The sequence below is a fragment of the Hippopotamus amphibius genome, chromosome 9 (assembly GCF_030028045.1).
Source record: "Hippopotamus amphibius kiboko isolate mHipAmp2 chromosome 9, mHipAmp2.hap2, whole genome shotgun sequence".
NCBI lineage: Eukaryota > Metazoa > Chordata > Mammalia > Artiodactyla > Hippopotamidae > Hippopotamus > Hippopotamus amphibius.
This window is the reverse complement of record NC_080194.1, coordinates 122,758,904-122,780,693: the sequence shown is the minus strand read 5'-3', so window position 1 is coordinate 122,780,693 and position 21,790 is coordinate 122,758,904. Positions and strand designations below refer to the sequence as shown.

The 21,790-nt window shown below is 53.2% G+C and overlaps 2 protein-coding genes across 8 annotated transcripts in view; both read left to right on the top strand.

Annotated features, from left to right (window-relative positions):
* Positions 1–4,558, top strand: part of ABCA3 (ATP binding cassette subfamily A member 3) — a 44,057-nt gene extending 39,499 nt beyond the window's left edge. For both annotated transcript variants that reach the window (XM_057750666.1, XM_057750665.1), the window contains 5 exons: positions 1,696–1,883; positions 2,356–2,526; positions 2,757–2,947; positions 3,091–3,164; positions 3,534–4,558. In XM_057750666.1, coding sequence (XP_057606649.1) covers positions 1,696–1,883; positions 2,356–2,526; positions 2,757–2,947; positions 3,091–3,164; positions 3,534–3,665 — 756 coding nt within the window. In that variant the 3' untranslated portion in view covers positions 3,666–4,558. The remainder of the gene's footprint in view (positions 1–1,695; positions 1,884–2,355; positions 2,527–2,756; positions 2,948–3,090; positions 3,165–3,533) is intronic.
* A 6,881-nt stretch (positions 4,559–11,439) lies between these two features.
* Positions 11,440–21,654, top strand: RNPS1 (RNA binding protein with serine rich domain 1). 6 transcript variants are annotated; one of them, XM_057750377.1, is made up of 9 exons: positions 11,452–11,530; positions 14,052–14,281; positions 14,475–14,662; positions 14,908–15,048; positions 15,727–15,918; positions 16,107–16,209; positions 16,417–16,570; positions 19,937–20,078; positions 20,675–21,654. In XM_057750377.1, exons 3-9 carry the CDS (start codon positions 14,592–14,594, stop codon positions 20,772–20,774), a joined length of 903 nt encoding a protein of 300 aa, XP_057606360.1. In that variant the 5' UTR covers positions 11,452–11,530; positions 14,052–14,281; positions 14,475–14,591; the 3' UTR covers positions 20,775–21,654. The 6 variants fall into 6 exon arrangements, with proteins under 6 accessions (XP_057606357.1, XP_057606360.1, XP_057606356.1 ...); XM_057750373.1 differs by having other exon boundaries at positions 14,893–15,048; XM_057750375.1 differs by lacking the exon at positions 11,452–11,530 and adding an exon at positions 11,541–11,920 and having other exon boundaries at positions 14,893–15,048.
* The last annotated feature ends 136 nt before the right edge of the window (positions 21,655–21,790 follow it).

Sequence of the window (21,790 nt, the reverse complement as noted above, 5' to 3'; positions counted from 1 at the left end):
GGGATGGGGCTTGTCTCTGGCTCTCGCTTCACAGACAGCAGGACGAGGCAGTGACTGCAGCCAGCGCTAAGCGAGTGATGGGGAGAAGACCGAGGATATGATTACAGCCCCCTCAGCCGGAAGGGACCAGGCCTGGCAGGCGGGCCGAGACTGGGTCCCTCCCGGAGAAGAGCCTTCTCTGGACCTGGGCACAGAGAGTGGCACCTACAGAACTCTGCCCTCTCAAAAGAACTGCAGTCTCTGTGCGTAGATTTACGATAATGGTGCCCTGGGCTGTTCAAACCAGGCATTTCACCAAGAACCAGGAGCTGGATAGAATGTTAATGACAAACCCCATCTTAAGAGCACGGGAGAGCCTGAGGCGCCTCTGGCCGAAGTCTGCAAGCCCCGAGAGGCTGCGACGGAGCTGCCCCTGCACAGAGGGCGCTGTGGTCCCAGCCACTCAGGCGTGGGTTTAGGAAGCTTACTGCGTGTAGGGGGCAGAAACAAAGGGCCACCCGTCTGGGTTAGGGTGAAGCAGGCCACCCTCCCGTCCTGTCCCCCTACCCCTGGGGGTTGTGTGGACTGTTTCCCGTGTCCTGAGCAGGGCAGGGGCCAGAAAGAGAGAAGAGCCTGTACCTGGGAGTGACAGCATCTCCTGAACTGGCAGCAGGGGCTTCCAGGCGGCTGTGCCCCCACCCTGCAGCCCGCACCCTCTCTGCAGGAAACCTTTCATCCTAGGCCTCAAAGAGCCCCTCACGTAGTGCTTCAAGGCCTGTGAGCGGTGCACAAGCAAAGCAAACAAAGCAGACAAGGCTCCGTGGCAGGATATGCCCGCCACTTTGGATTCGCAATTACCAGACCCAGATTATAAAACAACTGTGTTACTATGTTCAAAGAAATAAACAAGGTTGAAAATATATGCAAGGAAGAGGAAACTGTAACGTGGTCAAGGAAATGTAGGCAAGGTGAAAAGTCCAAAACACGTTTAATCTGAGTTCCAGCAGAAAGGAGAGAAAGAACGGGGAGAGGTAATAACTGCCACAGCCATGGCCAAGAGCTTTCCCAAACCAATTAAGAACAGATTCTGGAAGCCTAAGGACTCCAAGGAGGTTAAAGAAAAATAAATCCCATCTCTAGAATCCACAGAATCCAGGCTTTCCTGTCCCCATCAGCTGTTGAACGTGGCTGGAGGTGGAGGCTGGCCATGTGGCATCGCGGCTGTGTTGAACATGGCCACTTGCTGCAAGACCAGCTGCCATGCCATCTGCCCAGGCGATGTCCCACCCTAAGGGTGTTGCTAGCAAACATCTCTTAATAGGGGGAGAAAAAGAAAGGTCCCACCACACATTAGATATTTGTCAAATGTCTAATGAACTAACGACTGGGTATCTGTCAGCTGTAAAGTGTTGCGTAGACATAGTCACTTTGTGTAATCAATGCATTCTTGCTCCTGTCAGCCCCCATGCTGCCTGGGGTAGACCAGGCTCTGGCCCGTCTTTGACCCCTGGGTAGGGTGGGGGACAGTCTGGGTCCCGGTGGCTTGTCCCAACTGAGCCAGCCAAGCCTCTCCAGCATCCCCACTGCAGTGCCACTTGGCAAGCTTTGGCGGTAGGCGGACTCCAGGGCCTGTGCACCGGCTAAGGGACCACCCTGGACAGATCCTCTGAGAGAAAGCCTCTGACCTGCTGCCTCCTGGCTGTGTTCCGACCCCAGGTGCGGCAGCGGATTGGCTACTGCCCCCAGTTTGATGCCCTGCTGGACCACATGACAGGCCGGGAGACGCTGGTCATGTACGCCCGGCTCCGGGGCATCCCTGAGCGCCACATCAGTGCCTACGTGGAGAACACGCTGAGGGGCCTGCTCCTGGAGCCGCACGCCAACAAGCTGGTCAGGACGTACAGGTGCATCTGCATCCCAGCCCCTGCCATGCCCCCTGCCTTGGTGACTGCAGGTCTTCCCAGGGTGGAGTCAGGGTCTCCCTTACTGTAGAGTGGGGGGCACACGGGTTGGGGGCTGGAGATCCCACCCATTGTTCCAGGGTCAACAGAGTTTTGGCAGCATGGTCCAGGCAGCACCAGATGAGAGACACTGTCCCACAGGTTCCTGCCACCTGGAAGCACGGCTAGGACCCCTGTCAGGCCCCCTTAGGTGCAGACAGGTGGTGTTACTGATCTATGTGGGGCTGTGGAGCAACCCCCTGGGCACTGCTCTTTCTAGGGCCTCCTACTCTATGAGGTGGGCTTTCCAGGCACACTCACCTCATTCCCCTTCACCTGGGGCGCTCTGCCATCAGTGGGTCCAGTCCTCTGCTGGGACCCGGGGCGCCCACGCTAATCATCCACCTTGTCTACCCTTGCAACCCCTCTGCCCCAGCGGCGGCAACAAGAGGAAGCTGAGCACCGGCATTGCCCTGCTTGGAGAGCCTGCGGTCATCTTCCTAGATGAACCATCCACTGGCATGGACCCTGTGGCCCGGCGCCTACTCTGGGACACTGTGGCAAGGGCCCGTGAGTCTGGCAAGGCCATCGTCATCACCTCGCACAGGTAGAGCAAGGACAGGGGCTGTGGGGTGGGTGGGCCGGGAGGGGCTGTGTGGACAGACCTGTCAGCATCTGGTGAAGAGTCTGTGAGGAGAGTCCCCAGGCTCTACCATGTGGGCCACACCCTGAGCATGGGAATCAGGAACAGCCTCATCTGGGCATCAGTACTTTTTATATGGAGGGTGGGCACAGCATCCTCCAGCCCTTTGTCAGGCCTTCACCCCCTCTCCCCAGCATGGAGGAGTGTGAGGCCTTGTGCACCCGGCTGGCCATCATGGTGCAGGGTCAGTTCAAGTGCCTGGGCAGCCCACAGCACCTCAAGAGCAAGTTTGGCAGCGGCTACTCCCTACGGGCCAAGATCAGGAGCAATGGGCAGCAGGAGGCCCTGGAGGAGTTCAAGGCATTCGTGGACCTGACCTTCCCAGGTGTGTGCTGCTGTGCAGAGGGCGTCTGTGTGTCTGTCTATCCCTGACCCTTGGGATGAGGGCCACGATTCTGTGGGCCCAGGCTGCCCTCCTCTGGCCTTCCAGCCTGGCCCTCAGGGGGACACAGTCTCTCCTTTGTGCAGGCAGCGTCCTGGAAGATGAGCACCAAGGGATGGTCCATTACCACCTGCCTGGCAATGACCTCAGCTGGGCGAAGGTGAGCTTGAGCCCCACCGGGCCTCCAGCAGTCACTCCTTCTCCAGCAGGCTCTTTCCAAGGAGGAATCACTTTCAGTTTCTGCTCTCTCACCCTAATATCTGCTAGGTTTGGGGGGTTATACCCCAAATATTTGAGTTGGAGAAAAATTGGTGCAAAAAAGGAAACTGGCCCAGAGAGGGAACACATCTTCCCCAAAGGTCACACCCTGAGCTGGGAAGAGTCAGGAGGAAGCCCAGTGCCCGGGCCTGCTCATCCTGTGCGGGGGTAGGATCTCTGGGGGCCTTACCACCCCTTATGGCCAGAGGACTCCCAGCCCAGCTGAGGAGCCAGGCCCTGGCTTGTTAACAGTGGCTTTTCTGCTCCAAAGGTGTTTGGTGTTCTGGAGAAGGCCAAGGAGAAGTACAGCGTGGATGACTACTCTGTGAGCCAGATCTCACTGGAGCAGGTCTTCCTGAGCTTCGCCCACCTACAGCCACCCGCCGAGGACGAGGGGCCATGAGGAGCCGGGCGCATGGGTGGGCGTCCTCTTGCTCCGAGTTCACCTCATCCTGCACCTTTATTTCTGACCACTGTTTTCTATGATGGATTCAAGAATCAAGGCACAGTATGGACCAGGTGTGTGGTGCCCTCACGCCAGGAAGCAGCATGGGAACATCTGCGTCTCAGGCGATCTGAAGCCCGCTCTCCAGAACCCAGGATCCCAACCAAGAGTGGGTGGGGCAGTCTGTGTAGGCAGGCAGTGGGGTCTGGGTGGAGAGCAGTCCTGGAAGGGGCCTTGCTGACCCGGGGGTTGAGAGCACCCGGCCACACCCCCGTGTTCACATCTGGCACGGAGCTTCCCCGGGTGAATGGAGAGGCCAACAGGACACTGGGCAGCAGGCTCACCAGGCTGCCCAGGGTGGACAGAAAGGTGCCTGCTGCCGTCCTCAGGGGAGACGCAGCTGGATTCGGCGCTGAGGTCTTGGCTTCCAGTGTGGCCTCCTGAGAGGGTGGACACTGAGCTGGACAGAGCTGGCCCTGCACCCACTGTCATCCCACCAGTGTCTTCCAGAGCCACCGGCGTGGGGAGGGGGGAGCCACCGCGGGGCTGAGCAGCCACCCATGGAGGGCACACCTAACGCATGGTGATCATCCACAAAATAAAGGCTGGGAGGGAACATCACCATGGTCTGAGATTCACGAGATGGGCCCGTGGGCCCCATCACCCACCGCAGTCCCAGCACAAGCCTCCTGCATCAAGTTCCAGACGAAAGCAAGAGCTCGGTTTTCCCAACATGTAGTAAATTTGCAGAACTTACTACTGTAGAATAAGCCGAAAATGCAAGTTAGCTAAGTGGCCACCTGACAGACCCTTCGTCTAGGGCGAGGTAAGAGGGGCGGAGGGTTGGCGGAGGAGGGTGTGGAGCTGGGTGGACGGGAGGCCCCTGGCTCCAGGGCCGCTTGTGGGCTTTACACCATTTTCCCAGAGAGCCATCTTCTGCATCAGCCCTTTTTCTTTATGTGCTTTTATTTCCTACAGCTTTCTAAATTTCCATGACTCAAATCTCTGCACATTTTACATTCCCTTAGAATCCATAGGTTTAGAAAAGACTTGCTTTCATCACTCTGGTTCATTTGGTATAGTTTCAAATTTGCATTTTTCTCAGTCTCTCAAAGTTTATGAACGCTGCAGAAAATTTCTAGGAGCTCTTTTATTCCCTTTAGGATTCTTCAAACCATCATCATTTAGTTCCATATTATAAAAACAATAACAACAACAAAAAACAACTTAGGGGTGGTTGTGGTCCTAAACGTTGCCCAACAGCATCTTCCGAGAGGTGGGCTGCAACTTGTATGCAGGAGTGTGGCTGCTGTGGCGGGGTTAAGTTTGCTGGCCCAAGGAGGAGGGCAGAGGCCAGCACGGCTCGCCCACATGTCCCCCAGCAGCCCTTCTGCAGGGCATCCTGGCCTTGTTTTTCAGCCCATGTGTTAAAGATATAGAAATTTGTCATTTTCTCCTTCGATGCCACAAAACAGGGGTGAGGAAAGGTGCCTAGGACTGAAGGAACAGCATGTGTGAGGCACACGTGTGAGATCAGATTGCACGGGTCCAGGGAGAGGTGGGTTTGTTGATGGGAAGTGAGGTGGAAAGACTGGCAGGATGGAAGCGGGGGCTGTCGTGATCAGAAACCCCTTTGGGGAGACAGGTCAGCAGCCATGGAGGGCACAGCCAAGGCTACAGTGGTGGGGACCAGAGGGGAGGCACATGGCCATCAGGAGAGAGAAGCCCACAGCTGCACCCGCATATGGAGCTTGAGCAGCTGCAGAAGAGACAGTTAGGAGGGGCCCCAGGAGCAGCAGACACGGGTGCCACTGTTAGGATCCATGCAGCACCTCTGGGTCATCTGCGAGGCTGCTAGAAACCCACCATTGGAGCCAAGTGTCCTCAAGCAAGCCAGGATTGGGGCCTCAGAAGCCCCAACCCAGCCCCAGTTGGGGTTTGGTTTCAGCTGTGGCACCTACAGGCCCAGGGGAGGGGGCAGGACCCACAGGCTCCCTATCAGGAGAGTCGGCCTGCTCCCCTCACTCCATGCCTGTTCCACTCTACTCAGACCTCCCGGCCCAGACGGTCCCTAGAGATGCTGGCCCCCAACAGCTGCCACAGCTGCCACGGCCAAAGTTGTGCCTTCCCTGCCCTGCACGGCCTGGTCTGAGGTTCCAGAGGGCTAGAGACCACATCAAGGCCAAGAGCAAGGCCTGTGGAAAAGTCCTGCTCAGCCCCATGGTGGCTCCACTGAGAGTCAGTGGACATGCAAGCTGTCCTTCAGCCTGACAGCTGCACCCAGAACCGAGGGCCCAGATGAAGGAGGGTAGCCTCACAAGGATGGGGCGGGGGGGGGGGTGTACCCTGCTGGGGGGCAGGCTGAGGCTGAGCCCCCTCCTCTGCCTTCACCACGGGGAAGGACTACCGGGCAGCAGGTCACAGAAACAGCTCCTGTGGAAAGAAGATTCTGCAGGCGGCTTGCTGTCCACATCAGAAAACCACACTGCAGTGGCTTACAAAAGACAAGAGTTTATTTCTCTGCCAAGAGCAAAGTCCAGAGAAGGCAATCTAGGCGTTCCGTCACCAGTGGTCAAGGTCTCAGCAAGACAGACTCCATCTGCCTGCGCCATCCAGGTGCAGGCCTCCCTCCTGAAGGTCACCTTTTCGGGTCCAAGGTGCCACTGAGACTTCCAGATGGAGCAGGCAGGAAGCAGGGGGAGGAACAGGAGGGCGCAGCTCCTGGCTGTCACTGGCTTCTGTGTCCATGTCATTGTCCAGAACACAGGCACACAGCTGCACTAGATGAGGGAGTTACAACATGCCGCCTTTTAATTAGCCGGGCATCCCCGTCAAAAACCTGGTAGCAGGACACAGCTGCAGTCTCTGCCGTGATTGTAGTGGGCAGGCTGGCCTCTTCAAGGAAGTGGTACCCCCATGCATGCCTTCATTGTCTACTTGAGCTGGTGTGACCCCGCCTCAGCCAGGAAGACTTGAGTATGGCCGCTCTGCCGCTCTGTAGCTGTACTCTACAGTCCACTCCCTGCCCCCACCCCAAGTGCCCTAGCCCTTTGGCTGCAGGGGCTCAGAAAAGCAAAACAGACTTCTTTCTGGGCAAATTTCAATCCCAGATCTTTAGCCCAGGACTTGAGGGGAAGCCAAGGTCACCCCAGTCCCAGGAACCCCTGGCCCAGTCTCACAAAGCAACAGACAAGCCTAAGGCAGAGAGCCCAGCAAAGTGGAGGAGTGAGGCAAGGCCAGCCCCTGAAGGGGAGGCTGGAAGTCAGGCCCGAGGGTGGCCACAAACCGCCTGGGGATGACCACACACACCAGGTGGAGGAGGAGCCGGCCCCGCCCACCCACCTGGCCTAGACTCATACACCCCTAGCCTGGCCTGAACCCAGTCCATTCCTTGAACACAGAGGCGGTGACATCCCAAGGCCCCGGGGCAGTCAGACTTGACACCTGCAGGGCCAGAGCCTGGGAATGAGGGGGAGAGGGTTCCAAAAGGCTAGCCTGGGGCTAGACTGCCAACCAGGGCTGCCAATACCTGCTGCTCCATCTGAGGGACACCCCACGCCAGCTGCTGTTCAGCTCACCTCTGAGGACCAGTGTAACACTCGTGGCATAAGCTATCAAGGCCCTCTGGGACCCTCACTCCCACACAGATCAGTCGGTGTGAAGACGGGCACCACCCATGCTCATCCAGACCCCACTGGCTGTGCTAAGGGCCAGAGCCATACCTGCAGATAGGGACATTCCTGGGTAAACAGCCTGGGCCTACCTGGGTCCACAGGGGCTAAACTCCACCCACTCCATCAAGGAGAAGACTGACAGAGGTTCCATCAGTTACCTCCAACACCAAAGTCAGGGTTAGGCTGCTCACCCAACCACACAGCTGAGGCCAGCAGGCTGAGTGTGCAACCTCCCCCTCTCCAGACACAAGGCTCCATCCTCTGAACCCTAGCTCAGGTCTGACCCCAAGGCCTAGAATGTTCAGCCCCTCTCCCTTCCCCAAGGGAGGGCAGGGCACCCTAAGGGGGGTTCAGCGTAAAGGTGGGCCTGGAGACTGCTCAAGGAGGGGCACCAAGACAGTAGTCCAGGTCCCCACAGGCCCCCCACCCCCCACCCCCAGGAAAGACAGCCAGGAGGCAGCACAACACTGGGCCCTGGAGTCTCATCTGTACCTGATGGGCACACGTGGCCTGGGCTTCAAGCAGGCTGGAGGAGGGGCTGAAGCTGGGGGTCAGGCCCGGGGAGCGGGGGCCCTGCCTTCCTTCTTCAACACACAGGGCTGCCCAGGCCCTGCTCCTGGGGCCCGGCCCACACCCCACAGATGTCAGCATTAGATGCCTCCAAGGTCAGAGAAGCCCCAAACCGACTGACTGCAGATGGCCAAGTAGGCCTGGGGCCGGCAAGAGGCCAAAGCAGCTCACCCAGCGCCCAGCCCACCTGCTCCCCTTCTCAGGCCAGGCCCCTCCCTGTCCCCTGGGGCAGCCCCAGGGTGGGCAACTCAGATATCACTATCCTTGACTTCCTCAGGGCATAAATGGACACAGGGTTTTGGGCACGAAAATCAGCACAAGCTCCCAAGCCCACCACTCAGCAGTCCTGGGCCCTGCAGCCCGTCCAGGGAGCAGCCTGTGCTTCCTGGGGGGCCCCAGGACCTGATGCTCCCACACCTTGGAGACACACAGCCAGGGAGGCCTCACCACAACTCCAGACCTTCATTGGCTGGCTGGCCCTTTCAAATCCAGCCTGACCACCCAGGACAGGCCAGTGCCTCCTCCTGGGCACCTCCTCCTGGGTTCCTCCAGGGGCTGCAGGGATTCACCCCCACAGACAGGAGCCAGGCCTCTTGATATGCCTCCTCTCTGATGCCTCCCCCAGGGTCACCTAGATATCACAACCACCCTGACCCCACCCAAACCCCTTTCTTCCACTTGGCTGTGCTGCCATGCCTGCCCTTGGCACAGAGTCTGTCATCAATGGGTAGAAATGCTTCTTTGACATGGTTTGCAAGTGGATGCAATGCCTGCTCAAAGCTCCTGTGTGGCCCACCATGACCTCCCAACACAACCCAGGCCATCCCTGCCCCTTTCAGTGTGCCAGGTTACCAGCCTCCAGGGGCAGGCACTGCGGAGGCCACCAGACCCACAGAGGATAAAGGCAGGGGGATATTCTGCCTTGATGTGGGTATGTTCTCAAACTGAGTGCATCGTCAGCAGATGGCCCTGGGGGAAGAGGGAGGGGGGCTGAAGACACTGGCCAGAGCCCACAGGATGCATGTGATATACAGCTCCAGGCTTGGGGCTAGCTGCCCAGCACCCTGTCCCCAGAAGCCCTGCCTCACCCCCTCCATCAAACCTGGGCCAAAGACCTCCTGAGGTCCCCAAAGGCCATGGCTCCCTGGCCCTCAATCCCCACGGACTCAGCAGGCTGGCATTGGGGGTTGGGAGGGGAGAAATCCAGGACTCGTGGAAGGCTGGGGTCAGGGAACCTCCAGAATTTTATTTTCTCATGTTCCTTCCAAACACATTCTGCTGATTCTCAAAACTGCAAAAGCCAAGATGCTCACATTTTAAAGCTCAACAGCTGATAACACACTTGATAATAAAATCAACAATATTTAGAAACAAATTTAATTAAATTCACAAGAGAATAAATCATGCTTTTAAATTTAATATAAAATGTGCTAAAATTTATATGCATGCCAAATTCTATTACTTTAGAGCACTAACAAGAAAAAACAACAGAAGGGGGAACTTCCCTGGTGGTCCACGGGTTAAGACTCTACGCTTGCACTGCAGAGGGCACAGGTTCCATCCCTGGTTGGGGAACTAAGGATCCACATGCCGCATGGCAGCAGCCAACAAACAAACAAACCAGGAGGGGCTGTCTGCCCAGTTGGCAGTGTCTCCATCTTCCTTTTGCCATGGTGGGGATCATGGGCTTGCCCCATCCCCACCTAGGGTGTCACTGCATCCCTGGGCAAAAGCTCTGGATTCAGGGCCTTTGGGGCACACACTGACTTGATCCTGAATATGTGGGGCTCTGATGTGTTGCCATTGCCTCCTCACAGACTTCCGTGTGCTGCAGGCCTGGCCCACCGAGGCCACACCATCCCCAACAGTGATCCTCTGGGCCTTCTCACTGATGCTGGGCTAGGGCTACCCTTCTGTTCCACTTATGCCTCCCTGAGTGACCATGGCAGATGTGACAGTGATGCAGAGATAAATGCAGCCTCCTTCCCAAATCTAAATGCAAAGTGAGAACCCGGACCCAGAACTGACTCTGCCTGCCAACCCCCACCCCCAGGGGTGTGTTGGTGCCTCTTGGCAGAGAGGACTCAAAAGGTAGGCTGCTCCTCTAGGACTGTCTTTTGTCCCCAGCTCCTCAGACATCCCTAGCCCAGGGTGAAATGGTAGGGGCACACTTGACACCCTGGACAGGGCCAGAGGAACTGGATGAAGGAAAGGAGTCACCATCCACTCGCTGGGAAAACCACATGGAGCAGAAAGCAGTGACCTGCAGACCACAAGCACAGGCACACAGGTCTATCTATCCATCCGGGGCCACCAAGCCGTATCTTGGACTCTCCTGTCCTTTCCCTTGACATCTGGTCCATCTCCAAGCCACACTGGCCCCTTCCCACCAAAACAACATCTTGGAACTGTTCATTTTCTGTTCCTTACGGAACCTACCTGTTCCTACGGCTTCTGGGGCGGGGGCTCACCTTCCCTCCCACCACTAACAGTCACGCAGCATTGACTGCTTGCCAAGTACAGCGTGGGGAGAGGAGAGGCACAGCGGTAAACAAACCCGCAAGCTCTGGCCCGCTCAGCGCCGGGTTTTACTCCGACAGTCTCCTGCCTGGTCCTGGGCCTCCAACCCTCACCCTCCTGCCTTTGCCAGGAGGCTCTGACAGTGCCTCCCCGCCTGCACCGTCCACCGGCCCAGAGATGACGCCTTGGCGCCGTATCTTCCACAACTTTCCTGTTCCCCACAAACGCTAAACTCCACTTTTTAGCCCCGGATTCTTCCAACGAGCCTATGCCCCTTCGCACCTGCTGTTCCCCGGGCCGGACGCGCCCTTCCACTCGGGTCTCAGCTGCAGTGTCACCTCCTCGGAGGAGCCTTCCCTTCTGCACACTGTCTTCTACCTTGCCTTTTGCTGCCCGTTCGTTCTGGCTGCACCACCCCCTGTCTTGCCCAGCCGGCCGAATTCCAGCGGCACAGAAGCTGCGTCTACATGGTCACCCCTCACACCACGAGTGGTAATCGCACGAACGCACCCCCGCAACGGCCCGGCCCGTTGAGCTGCCTCAGCTCTGCGGGTCCCCGCTCCCGGCCGCCAAAAACAACAGCATTTACGCACCCCTCCCCCAACCCCGCCGCACCCACGCGCGAAGCTGCAGGGTCTAGAGCGTAGTGGCCAGGGACGCCGCCAGGCCCGCCGCGAACCCAGTGCGCACGCGCACGGAGAGGGGCGGGGCCGAGGCCGCCTTAACCCGCTCAGTGCCGGCCCGCGAGCTGCCCGCGCAGCGCAGCCCTGCCAGCCCCAGATCGCTGCCAGCTTGCCGGCCCCACGAGGCGTGCAGCCAGCTCGGGGCAGCCTCAGACGCCCCTCCAGAGAGGGAGATAGAGTAAGCGCCACGACGCCTCTCTCCCCAAAAAGGCCTTGGCCCTTTAACACTCTCCTCGCTCCGCCCATTGGCTGAAGCATTCTACGTCATCGCGGCGCGCCGGACGACGGCCCCTTCCCGCTCCCTAATCCTGACGCCAGAGCGGCGCCGGCCTCAGAGGCTGAGGAGAGCGGGAGGAGGTTGCGGCGGCGGGAAGATGTAAGTAGGGGGAATCCGACCCCATCCAAGCTTCGGGGGCCGCCCGCTAGGCTTGGCGGGGTGCATCGTGGAGCCGGCCCGCTCTCCGGCCACGCGGTGGCAACGGCGGCCTAGCGGCGCAGCACAGGGTTTCAGAAGAAAGTGTGGCCCTGGGCGGGCTGAGTGGGAGGTGCCGAGGCCGCGGCCCGGAAGTGGTCGGGGCCGCGGCGGGCGGAAGGGCGCCCTCGCTTCGTGCGCTCTGCGGCTGGCCCGGTGAGGCCCGCGGAATTCGGAGCAGCCGGGAACTCGGCCTCCGCCGTCGGGGCCCTCTCGCCAGGCTGGAGACCCAGGCCCTCAACGCCGGGCCCTACTCTGGAAGCGCTCGCGGCCCGGCGCCTGGACTGGGGAGTTGTGAGTGAACGGGGACGGGGGGCGGCGAGGTTGCGTGTGGGGCCGGTGCCGGTGGGTGCGGAGTTGCTTTGTGGGATGCCCTGGGTGACCGACTGACCCTTTCTTCGAAGTCATTAATTCAAACATCGACTCCACGAACGTCTGCCGGGTTCCTGTGTGCTGTTCTCGGTGCTAGTCGTTGGGGATAAGGCCCCTAATGTCTTGGAGCTCGGTTTGACGGGTAACCCCAGAAGAGAGGATGTGGGAAGGTTAAAATCGATGGAGAGGTGTGGCTTTTTCTCTTTGTTATTTCGCATGAATCGTGCCTAAAATGTACTTTTAAATGGGTAAGGTGTTCCGAAGATGTGAGTTGAAACGCTATCTACTCGAGATTTAACTAATTGTTCTCTCCTCTCTCTGGCTGTTGGACGCGCACCTTTCCGGAGGATGGGGGAGGTAACCAAGGTCCTGTGCTGTTACCTGAACTTGTGTAAACAGAGAACCTCAACCTTTGCTTTCTAGCACTCAGGCCACACCCAGCAAAGTGTTCACTTACTCTGTAGTTCTTAATTTTTTAGCGTTTAAGGTAACTGATGGTACACAAAGTACAGATCTTTAGGACTGGGGTGGGGCCCAGGAATCTTGCATTCTGGGCCAGTTGATCAGTAAGGTAGCCATTGGCCACACGTGGCTGTTGAGTACTTGAAATATACCTAGTTCAAATTGAGGTCTTTAAAAGACTTAGTATGGGGAGGTGTACATACTTTATTAATGAATTTGTGTACTGGTTGGTGAAAAGAGTATTTGGGGTGTAGTGTGTCCAAAAAAATACATTACTAGAAGTTAACTTTATCTGTTAACTAATACTTTTTGTAATGTGGCTACTAGAAAATTTTAGAGTACTCTTGTAGTTGGCACTTTTTCTGTTGGACAGTGCTGCTCTTGGTGATCCTAATGGGGGCAGTCCAGAGACCCCTGTTGAGCATTCAGAGACTGTGTATGACTTTAGAGTCATAGAGTTTATGTGGGAGAAGAGCCTCCAGAGCCTTTCATCTAATATTACCTAACATTTATTGAGCCTTAACTAGGTGCCAGGTCTCTTTTATGCGTTAATTTGGTTTATGTTACATTTCTATGAGGTGTATGTGCCATTGTAATGCTGTTGAGAAATTGAGGCTCAGAAAGGTTTAGTGATTTATCCAAGGTCACACAACAAAGCTTTGAATCAAACCCAGGCAGGCTGACTCCAGACTCAACCATTGGATTATATTCACTGATTGTCCAAGGACACTAACCTTATCCAGTGATGCCTGCTGGGTGTCTATAGTACCTTACTATTTTAAGACAAAACGCTTTAAAAAAAAACTTTATAGCCCTGGAAAAGAGCAGCAAAGCTGATATTCTCTTTTGTACTCTGACTTGCTCATCCAAAACTGGGCACTCTTTTCTTGAGTCAGAATGTTTATCTGGCATTTTGGCAGCACTACACACATAGAAACAGAATCCCAGTTGGTGTGCTGTGTCCAGGTCACTTACAGGAAGGTGAGCGAGAAGTAGTCAAAGCTAACATCCTGAGATCTTTGCTTAAACTCAAGCAAATTGTACAAAACCTCACTGGAAATACTAAAGTCAACAGTCCCCAGGAAACGGCACATAATGAATTAATAGTTTTTTCTTGAGTAATAGTTACTGAGTACATGCTGCAGTCCAGGCACTTTACTAAACCCTTACATGCAGTAACATCCAATACACGGAGTAACATCCAATTCCAATATCTACATCTTTCCCTCCAAACACTTTATTTTTGAAAAAAATGTGAAGGAACAGACTGAAAAGTTGAAACAATTTTGTGCAATGAATAGCCACATCATCACCACCTAGATTCTAATGAGTTGCATTTCTGTTACATTTGCTTTATTCATATCTAGCCACCCATCAGTCTTACTTGTTCTTGCATTTCAAAGTAAGTTGCAGACTTTGGAATACTTCCCCATAACCCTTCCATTATGCATATCATTAACATTAGTCAGTGTTTACAATGACTACTTTTTTAACATCTTATTTTACTGCTTTTTAAATGTTTTGTTTGTGTTTGGTTATTAAATGTTTTGATGCTGGTACCAGTCACTTTTGAAATGGTTTTTGCTTCCAGTCATATCATGTATCCAGTGTATCCTGCAAAGATTTACAGCAATGAAACGAGATCAAATCTTATCAGTTAGGCTGTTTTCGGTTCTGCATGCAAATATGGTGCTATAGTATTTCTAGAGGACTGTAGAGGGCTCATCATCAAACTTATGAATGAAAAACGGGTATTGTACTGCCTGTAAAATAACAGAACACCACTATCCACACCGTTCCTTGAGAAAAAGACAAGCTGAGGTGACTACTTGTGCCTCCTGTGGGGGCGGGATCTCCATGAGGAAATGGTGCGGGTCCCTGCGTGCTCCTGGCTTTGTGGGCGCTTGCTGCTTACTGTGTTCTTTGCTGCCTTCTCCTGTGCTCAGCTTTTGACTGCAAAGTAGATTTGTTGCCTTGCCAATTTACTCTGTAAATCCTTTTATCTTGTTATTAGGCTGCACTTTGGCGTAAATTGCAATCGATTAGGGATCGTTTCTCAGACTCAAGTTAGAAGTGAGAGTTCAGATAAGTGAGGCCGCCATTGCTGCTTTGAACACCTCAGAAGGGGAGAATGGATTTATCAGGAGTGAAAAAGAAGAGCTTGCTAGGAGTCAAAGAAAATAATAAAAAGTCCAGCACTAGGTAATCCTTCTGTCAGATTTTTCTAGTGCTACTTTGGGGGCGCTCATTGCTAGGGACCCTCAGAAAGGGGAAAATTGGAAATGTCTTGAATTTTACAGTGAACGTGTCCTAAGCCACAGATCATTTTGCTCTGTGATTGCCTGGGATTTCTGTAGCCCTTTGGGGTTGTGCTGTTGTTTCAGGGTTCAGTCAGAGGGGCATGTAATCTCACACTCTCCCTCACTATCCAGGGCTCCTTCTCCTAGCAAACGCAAAGACCGCTCTGATGAGAAGTCCAAGGATCGCTCTAAAGATAAAGGGGCCACCAAGGAGTCAAGCGAGAAGGATCGCGGCAGGGATAAAACGCGAAAGAGACGCAGCGCTTCCAGCGGTAGCAGCAGCACCAGGTGGGGCTGATGGGTTAGAGCATTGCCAGGGCCTCACTTCCACAGTCACATCCCTCTTCCTTCCCAAAGAGGCTGCAGAATGCTCTGTCTTCTTAATTATTGATAAAGAACGCACTCAGATTATTAATAGAGACTAATTTATGGTAAACTGGTTTGCAGTTTGCACTGATTATATACAGAGGATGATGATGGGATTTTTTCTTTTCTGTACATGTTAAGGAATGGGACATCTTTTGGGGTGGGGGGTGGTGTATGCTTTTTCTCTCAGGTGCTTTTGATTTGGAGTTGTGATTGGATTGGCTGGGGGCTTCCTTTTCCTTTTGTTGAGAACCAGCCTGTGTCAGTCAGTAGCTGCCTTCTAAGCTGAGTTAGTGGCTCTGACTTGCCAGGATCCTCCTTTACCTCCCAGTAGGCAAGGCTTATGTGTAGGTAGGAAGCAGCTCGTTCTTCCTTCCCTATCACGGCACAACATGTGTGCCATTTCCTTGGTAGGGACCAAGGGCTTTGGCTTAGGATGGTCATGGGGGGGTGTCAGTGTTTGCCCCCACTGGAGAAAGCAGCGAGGCTTGAAAATATGAGGCCAGCGGTTCCTCTTGGGAGCATGTGCAGGCTTGTCTGTGCAGTGAAGAAATGCTGCTCCTACCACTTGTCTCTGACCCCCTCCCTCTCGCCCCTCAGGTCTCGGTCCAGCTCTACTTCCAGCTCAGGCTCCAGCACCAGCACAGGCTCCAGCAGCGGCTCCAGCTCGTCATCAGCATCGAGCCGCTCAGGAAGTTCCAGCACGTCCCGAAGCTCCAGCTCCAGCAGTTCCTCTGGCTCTCCAAGTCCTTCTCGGCGCAGACATGACAACCGGCGGCGTTCCCGCTCCAAGTGAGCTCCCTTCCGCACCACTTCTCCACCCAGGAGTGATTGGTTCGGGGATGTCCCCCAAAACTTGTGAATTATCTGGGGACCTCAGTTTATAAACTGAGGGCTGTAAAGTTACTATAGTTACTATAAAAGTAGACCCAAAAAGGAGGTTTAGTGTCTTAATAGAATTTTTAATTTTTTTCAATCAGATCCAAACCACCCAAAAGAGATGAAAAGGAAAGGAAAAGGCGGAGCCCTTCCCCTAAACCCACCAAAGTGCATATTGGGAGGCTCACCAGGAATGTGACCAAGGTGAGAAATCCTGTTTCTGTCCAGTGGACAGTAGGGTGTGTCTCTTTTGCAAATTTTTAAAATGGAAAACTAGAGAAGCAGGCTTCTGCCATGTGTGTGTTTAGGGGATTTACCCCCAGATGCCAAGGTTGTAATTGTGTGGTGAGTTTTCTGACTCTTACACAAGTTATTGGTGGGTGAGCATTAGTGATCCTTCTTCCTCCCTAGGATCACATCATGGAGATATTCTCCACCTATGGGAAAATTAAAATGATTGACATGCCTGTAGAAAGGATGCACCCCCATCTGTCTAAAGGCTACGCATATGTGGAGTTTGAGAATCCAGATGAGGCTGAGAAGGCACTGAAGCACATGGATGGAGGTGAGTTAAGCCCTGCCAGGTCTCCTCTAACCTCCCTTCTTTGTCCCCTGTCCAAGACCAGCTACCCAACATGCATAGTGTGTTTACAGCCGATTTCCAGCCTGGCTGCATGTGAGAATCTCCCTGGGGCTCTTTCAGGATTCCAGTTCTTACTCAGTGGGCGTGTGTTTAACAAAAAAAATGTTTTATGGAGCATTATTCTTGAAAAAAATTCATCAAATATGAATATAGTAGCATTTTAAGAATATTTCAATCTGTTAAAGCTTAAGGATCAAATGAAGGGTTTTTTTTTTTTTACAGAGAGTATATTATGAATATAATAAAGCATGGTTTTGTGTTTTGTTTTGGCTGTGCCAGGTCTTAGTTGCTGCATGCAGGATTTTTATTTTATCTTAATTAATTTATTTATTGGGCTATGTTGGGTCTTCGTTGCTGCACAAGGGCTTTCTCATTGCGATGGCTTCTCTTGTTTTGGATCATGGGCTCTAGGCACACAGGCTTCAGTAGTTTCAGCATGCAGGCTCAGTAGTTGGAGTATGCAGGCTCAGTAGTTGTGGTGCACAGGCTTAGTTGTTCCATTGCATGTGGGATCTTCCCGGACCAGGGATCAAACCCATGTTCCCTGCATTGGAAGCACGAAGTCTTAACCACTGGACCACCAGGGAAGTCCCTGAAGCATGGTTTTTATATGGAAATGTTTTCTTTAATCCTGGGTTATTTTCTGTTTTGCTAACATTTCAGCATTTTTAGGATAACTTTGCTGAATTCACAGAATTTATCCATTTCCCAAGATCATGCATCTTAACTGTCTTTGACATTTGTAGCCACTTTGTATTGGGTAGAATGGTTTGACAACCTTTGAATGCTTGTGAATTGTTTCAAATTTTGAATAGTCAGCGTTTTAAAGAATTTGGGATTTGTCTGTGCCCTAGCTCACTGCTGCTATACTCCAGGCAGCTGGAGCTGAGCCGGGACTGCCCACAGCACTGTGTGGGCTGCCAGACCAAGTGGGAAAGAGAGTCTGAACCCCTCAGAATCTTGGCATCTTTGGAGGCTCTCTTATACATTTGATAAATAGTTTCACAGGCCTTTGGATAATTGCCCCTGAGCCCTGGTAGAGTTTGTATACTACAGAATTGTCCTTGGTACTTCAGTGCTAACTTTCAATCTACTTAAATCCCTCTGGATTATTTTAGGAGTTCATTATAAACTATGATCCATCACTCTGCACACATCAGCTCTGGGCCTTGTGAGTCACGCCTGGTTTTTTGGGGGTTTTTTTGGCTGTGTTGGGTCTTCATTGCTGTGCACGGGCATTCTCTAGTTGCAGCGCTTGGGCTTCTCATTGCTGTGGCTTCTCTTGTTGCAGAGCACGGGCTCTAGGCACGTGGGCTTCAGTAGTTGTGGTACACGGGCTCAATAGTTGTGGCTCACGGGTTCTAAAGCACAGGCTCAATAGTTGTGGTGTACAGGCTTAGTTGCTCCGAGGCATGTGGGATCTTCCTGGAGCAGGGATCGAACCCGTGTCCCCTGCATTGGGAGATGGATTCTCAAACACTGTGCCACCAAGGAAGCCTTTTTTTATTTAATTTTTAAATTTTTATTTTTTTTAATTTTGGCTGCATTGGGTCTTCATTGCTGTTCATAGGCTTTCTCTAGTTGCAGCAAGCAGGGGCTACTCTTTGTTGTGTGTGGGCTTCTCGATGCAGTGGCTTCTCTTGTTGGCAGAGCACGGGCTCTAGGCATGCCGGCTCAGTAGTTGTGGTGCGCAGGCTTAGTTGTTCCACGCATGTGGGATCTTCCCGGACCAGGAATCGAACCTGTGTCCCCTACATTAGCAGGCAAATTCTTAACCACTGCGCCACCAGGGAAGTCCCTCTTATTTTTTTTTAATATTTATTTGGCTGCACTGGGTCTTTCTTGCAGCACACAGAATCTTTAGTTGCGGTATGCAGGATCTAGTTCCCTGACCAAGGACTGAACCCAGGCCCCCTTCATTGGGAGTGTGGAATCTTAACCACTAGACCATCACACCTTTGTTTTAGAGACTGTCAATCTTGTGTATTTGACAGTCTGAGCACTTGCTAAAAATTTAGGAGACTTGAACACATTCAGGATGTGCATGATTATAAATATTCCACATTGTCTTAAGATTCTGGTAGGATTTTTCTGTGCGCCCTCGTGTTGTGCTGTGCACCACTGAATGGAACTGCTCCACACTGTCTCCAGAAAGAAAGTGGGGAGCTTGGCCTTTACTAGCAGCTGGCCAGAGAATGACTTTATTACATAGTCAGTGCCTGTAAAATCCCTGATTTGGACTGGCTTTTGGCCATGGGCCAGGGCCACCTTAGGCTGCATTTACTTAAATTGAACCTTTCAAGTATGTTCTGAACATAGGTCCAAATTCCTGAGTTATCACCTCAGTACCTCAGAAGTTTCCTTGAAAGTAGGAGCTAAGATAGAAGAGCCCCCCACCCTTTGGGGGCACACAGGCTGTGCTTGGTCCCTTGAGCAATCCCTGGACTGGGTTGGGGTGCATGCTCCCCTGGGGTTCTTGGGTCTGTGCCTCAGTTTCCCTTGCTTTTTCTTTCCCTGGGGCCCTGCAGGTTTCTTGTGCCTCGATTCTGAGCTGCCTCCCCTTGCGGTTCTGCGATTTCATTCATACGTGTGGTTTTAGTTCTGGCTGCATGCAGACTCACCTCCCTGAGGCACTTTTTTTCAAACTCTTTAGATAGTCTTGACAACTCCTGAACATCCTTTCACTTTGTTCCCCACCTCAAAAGTCCCTGCCTCTCAGGCCCCACCTCTCAGGAGATCACAGCTCATCCAGAAACCTGGTGCTGATCATTCTTCACCCCACTCCTGGGCTCGCTCACCCGATGCATCACCAAGCTCTGGTGATTGTACCTCCCCAGTATCCCTTGAGTTCTTATGTTTCACTCCATCTCAGTCCTGCCAAAGCCCCCCGCTAGGTCTCCCCACTCCCCTTGTCTGTCCCCTTCCCATTGCTCTTAAGGAAGTTCAAGGTGGTCGTTCCAGCTCAGGGCAGGGACAACAGCCTGTCCCCTCACTTAACAAATTCCATCCTGTTTTTTAGGTATTGAGTTGAATGGCGCTTCCCCCCAGAAAGCTATCCCAGTGCACCAACATAGAGTCTCCCATTAGGTTCCCTACTCCTGGTAGTTTTCTTGATGAAACCTTCAATAATAATAATTGTGAGGTTCTTTCTGTGACCAGAGTAGTTTGTCTTTATTCCCTCAGGCTCCTCTCTGTCTCACTCACTGTGGTATGCCCATATCTGGCATTGGGCCTGGCTCAGGGTATGTGTTTTTTAGATAATTTGTGACTTTATCCTTTTTTCAACAGGACAAATCGATGGCCAGGAGATCACTGCCACTGCTGTGCTGGCCCCCTGGCCTCGGCCACCCCCTAGGCGATTCAGCCCTCCCAGGAGAATGCTGCCACCGCCTCCCATGTGGCGCAGGTCACCCCCACGGATGAGGAGAAGGTAAGTCACTTGGGGGTCTCACAGGGACTAGTTTCTGTTTAGGGCCAGTTTCTGTTTATTTGATTTATAAACATAAAGTGAGGACCTCGACTTTGGGGCCTTGTCCAGCCCTGCCTGTCCCCTGTGCCTCATGACGAGGGTGGGAAAGCAGCACTGATTGGCACAGGCGGCTTTCGGAGCACATTGTGTTCTTTACAGCTGGAGAAAGGAAAAGCTGCCTGATCTAGGGACCCAAGGGAGGTGTGGCCCCTCCCCTTCCCTCACTGAAGGCTCAGAGGAGTAGGGGAGAGACTAATACCCTTGGCAGAGGCCAGTTGTCAGGCCATCCTCTGCTAGTGGTGTCAAGCTGCACTTGCACAACCCTTGAAGAAGAGGAGAGCCTGGGGTCGTGCCTTTTGTCTGCAGAACATTTGTGTTTCTCCCAAGGGTTCTGTGTCAGTGCCACCCAAAGGGAGCTGTTCTGACTGGAGTGTTGGGGCGTGAAGCTCTGTAGAATTGTCCCCCAAAGAAGGCAGCTTTACCCCTGTAGTCCCAGATGTGGAGCTGCTCCCAGGTCGTGGGTTTCATGTCTGATGCAGTTTCTTCTCTTCCTACAGGTCACGTTCCCCGCGGCGCAGGTCCCCTGTGCGCCGGCGATCCCGCTCACCTGGCCGCCGCCGCCACAGGAGCCGCTCCAGCTCCAACTCCTCCCGATAAGCAGGGCCACCGAAGTCTGCCCTGTGACTTGTGTCCCATCCAGCTCAATTTTGTCAATTTTCTAGCCGAAGGAGGATCGGTGGAAAAAAAATCTCTCACTCAGGGGCAGGCTTCAAAGGTGAAGGCAGCAATTATGACGTTTCCCCTGGCAGCAGAGTTCTGGCTTCAGGAGTGTTGTTGGTTTGGGGTCGTGCTTATAAAGATGCCCTCCAGTTTTCTGGCTAGAAAGCTTCCACGTTTCTAGTTCCTAAGGGCCAGTTTAATGGAAAAGTCAGCAGGGATGAGCAGGGGACTTCAAGTGGAGGTACAGACCCCGCCTGAGAGCACGTTTTCCCATTCCACACACGACCTGGGGCCCATCTGGTGGCCTGGTCGTGCCCTCACCTCTTGGCCTACTGAGTCCCACAGGAAAAGGTGTGCTTTAACGCAACTGCCATTCCTGTTAGCCTGGCCCTGCTCCCCTGCTTGAGTCCTCTTCTGACCTCTAGGGCCAGATACGCAAACTGGTTCTTTTCCCATGTATGCAGTGTGTATGTACATGTACACACACACACATTTTTCCCATGTGCGCAGTGTGTACATACACACACAAACACACACACACACACACACACATATCTACCTTTCTCTCTGAAATTGGTGAGTTGAGAACCAGCCCTGCCAGGTCATCACAGAAACCCCCCCAACGTCTTGGTATTCATGGTGGTCTTGCAGGTTACCTTGGCAATGTGTACATTGCTTTTTTGGCTTTTATTGTACAGTCAGTACTATACATTTTCTGTTTTGTTTTGTAACTTTGTAGCATTTCAGATAATATTGTGTTTGTACTTTGCTGTGTAGAGTAAAGAACTGTGTTGAATAAAGCTAGAATTAGAGTGCATCTCATGTGTTGGGTTTAGTGTCTCCTTCCTCCCCCTTGGCCCCAAAGGCAGCTTCAGTTGTGAGGGAATTAAACACGATTGCCTAAAAAATGTTTTGGTTTCACTTCCAAAGTCACAGCTCCAAAACCTCTAAAT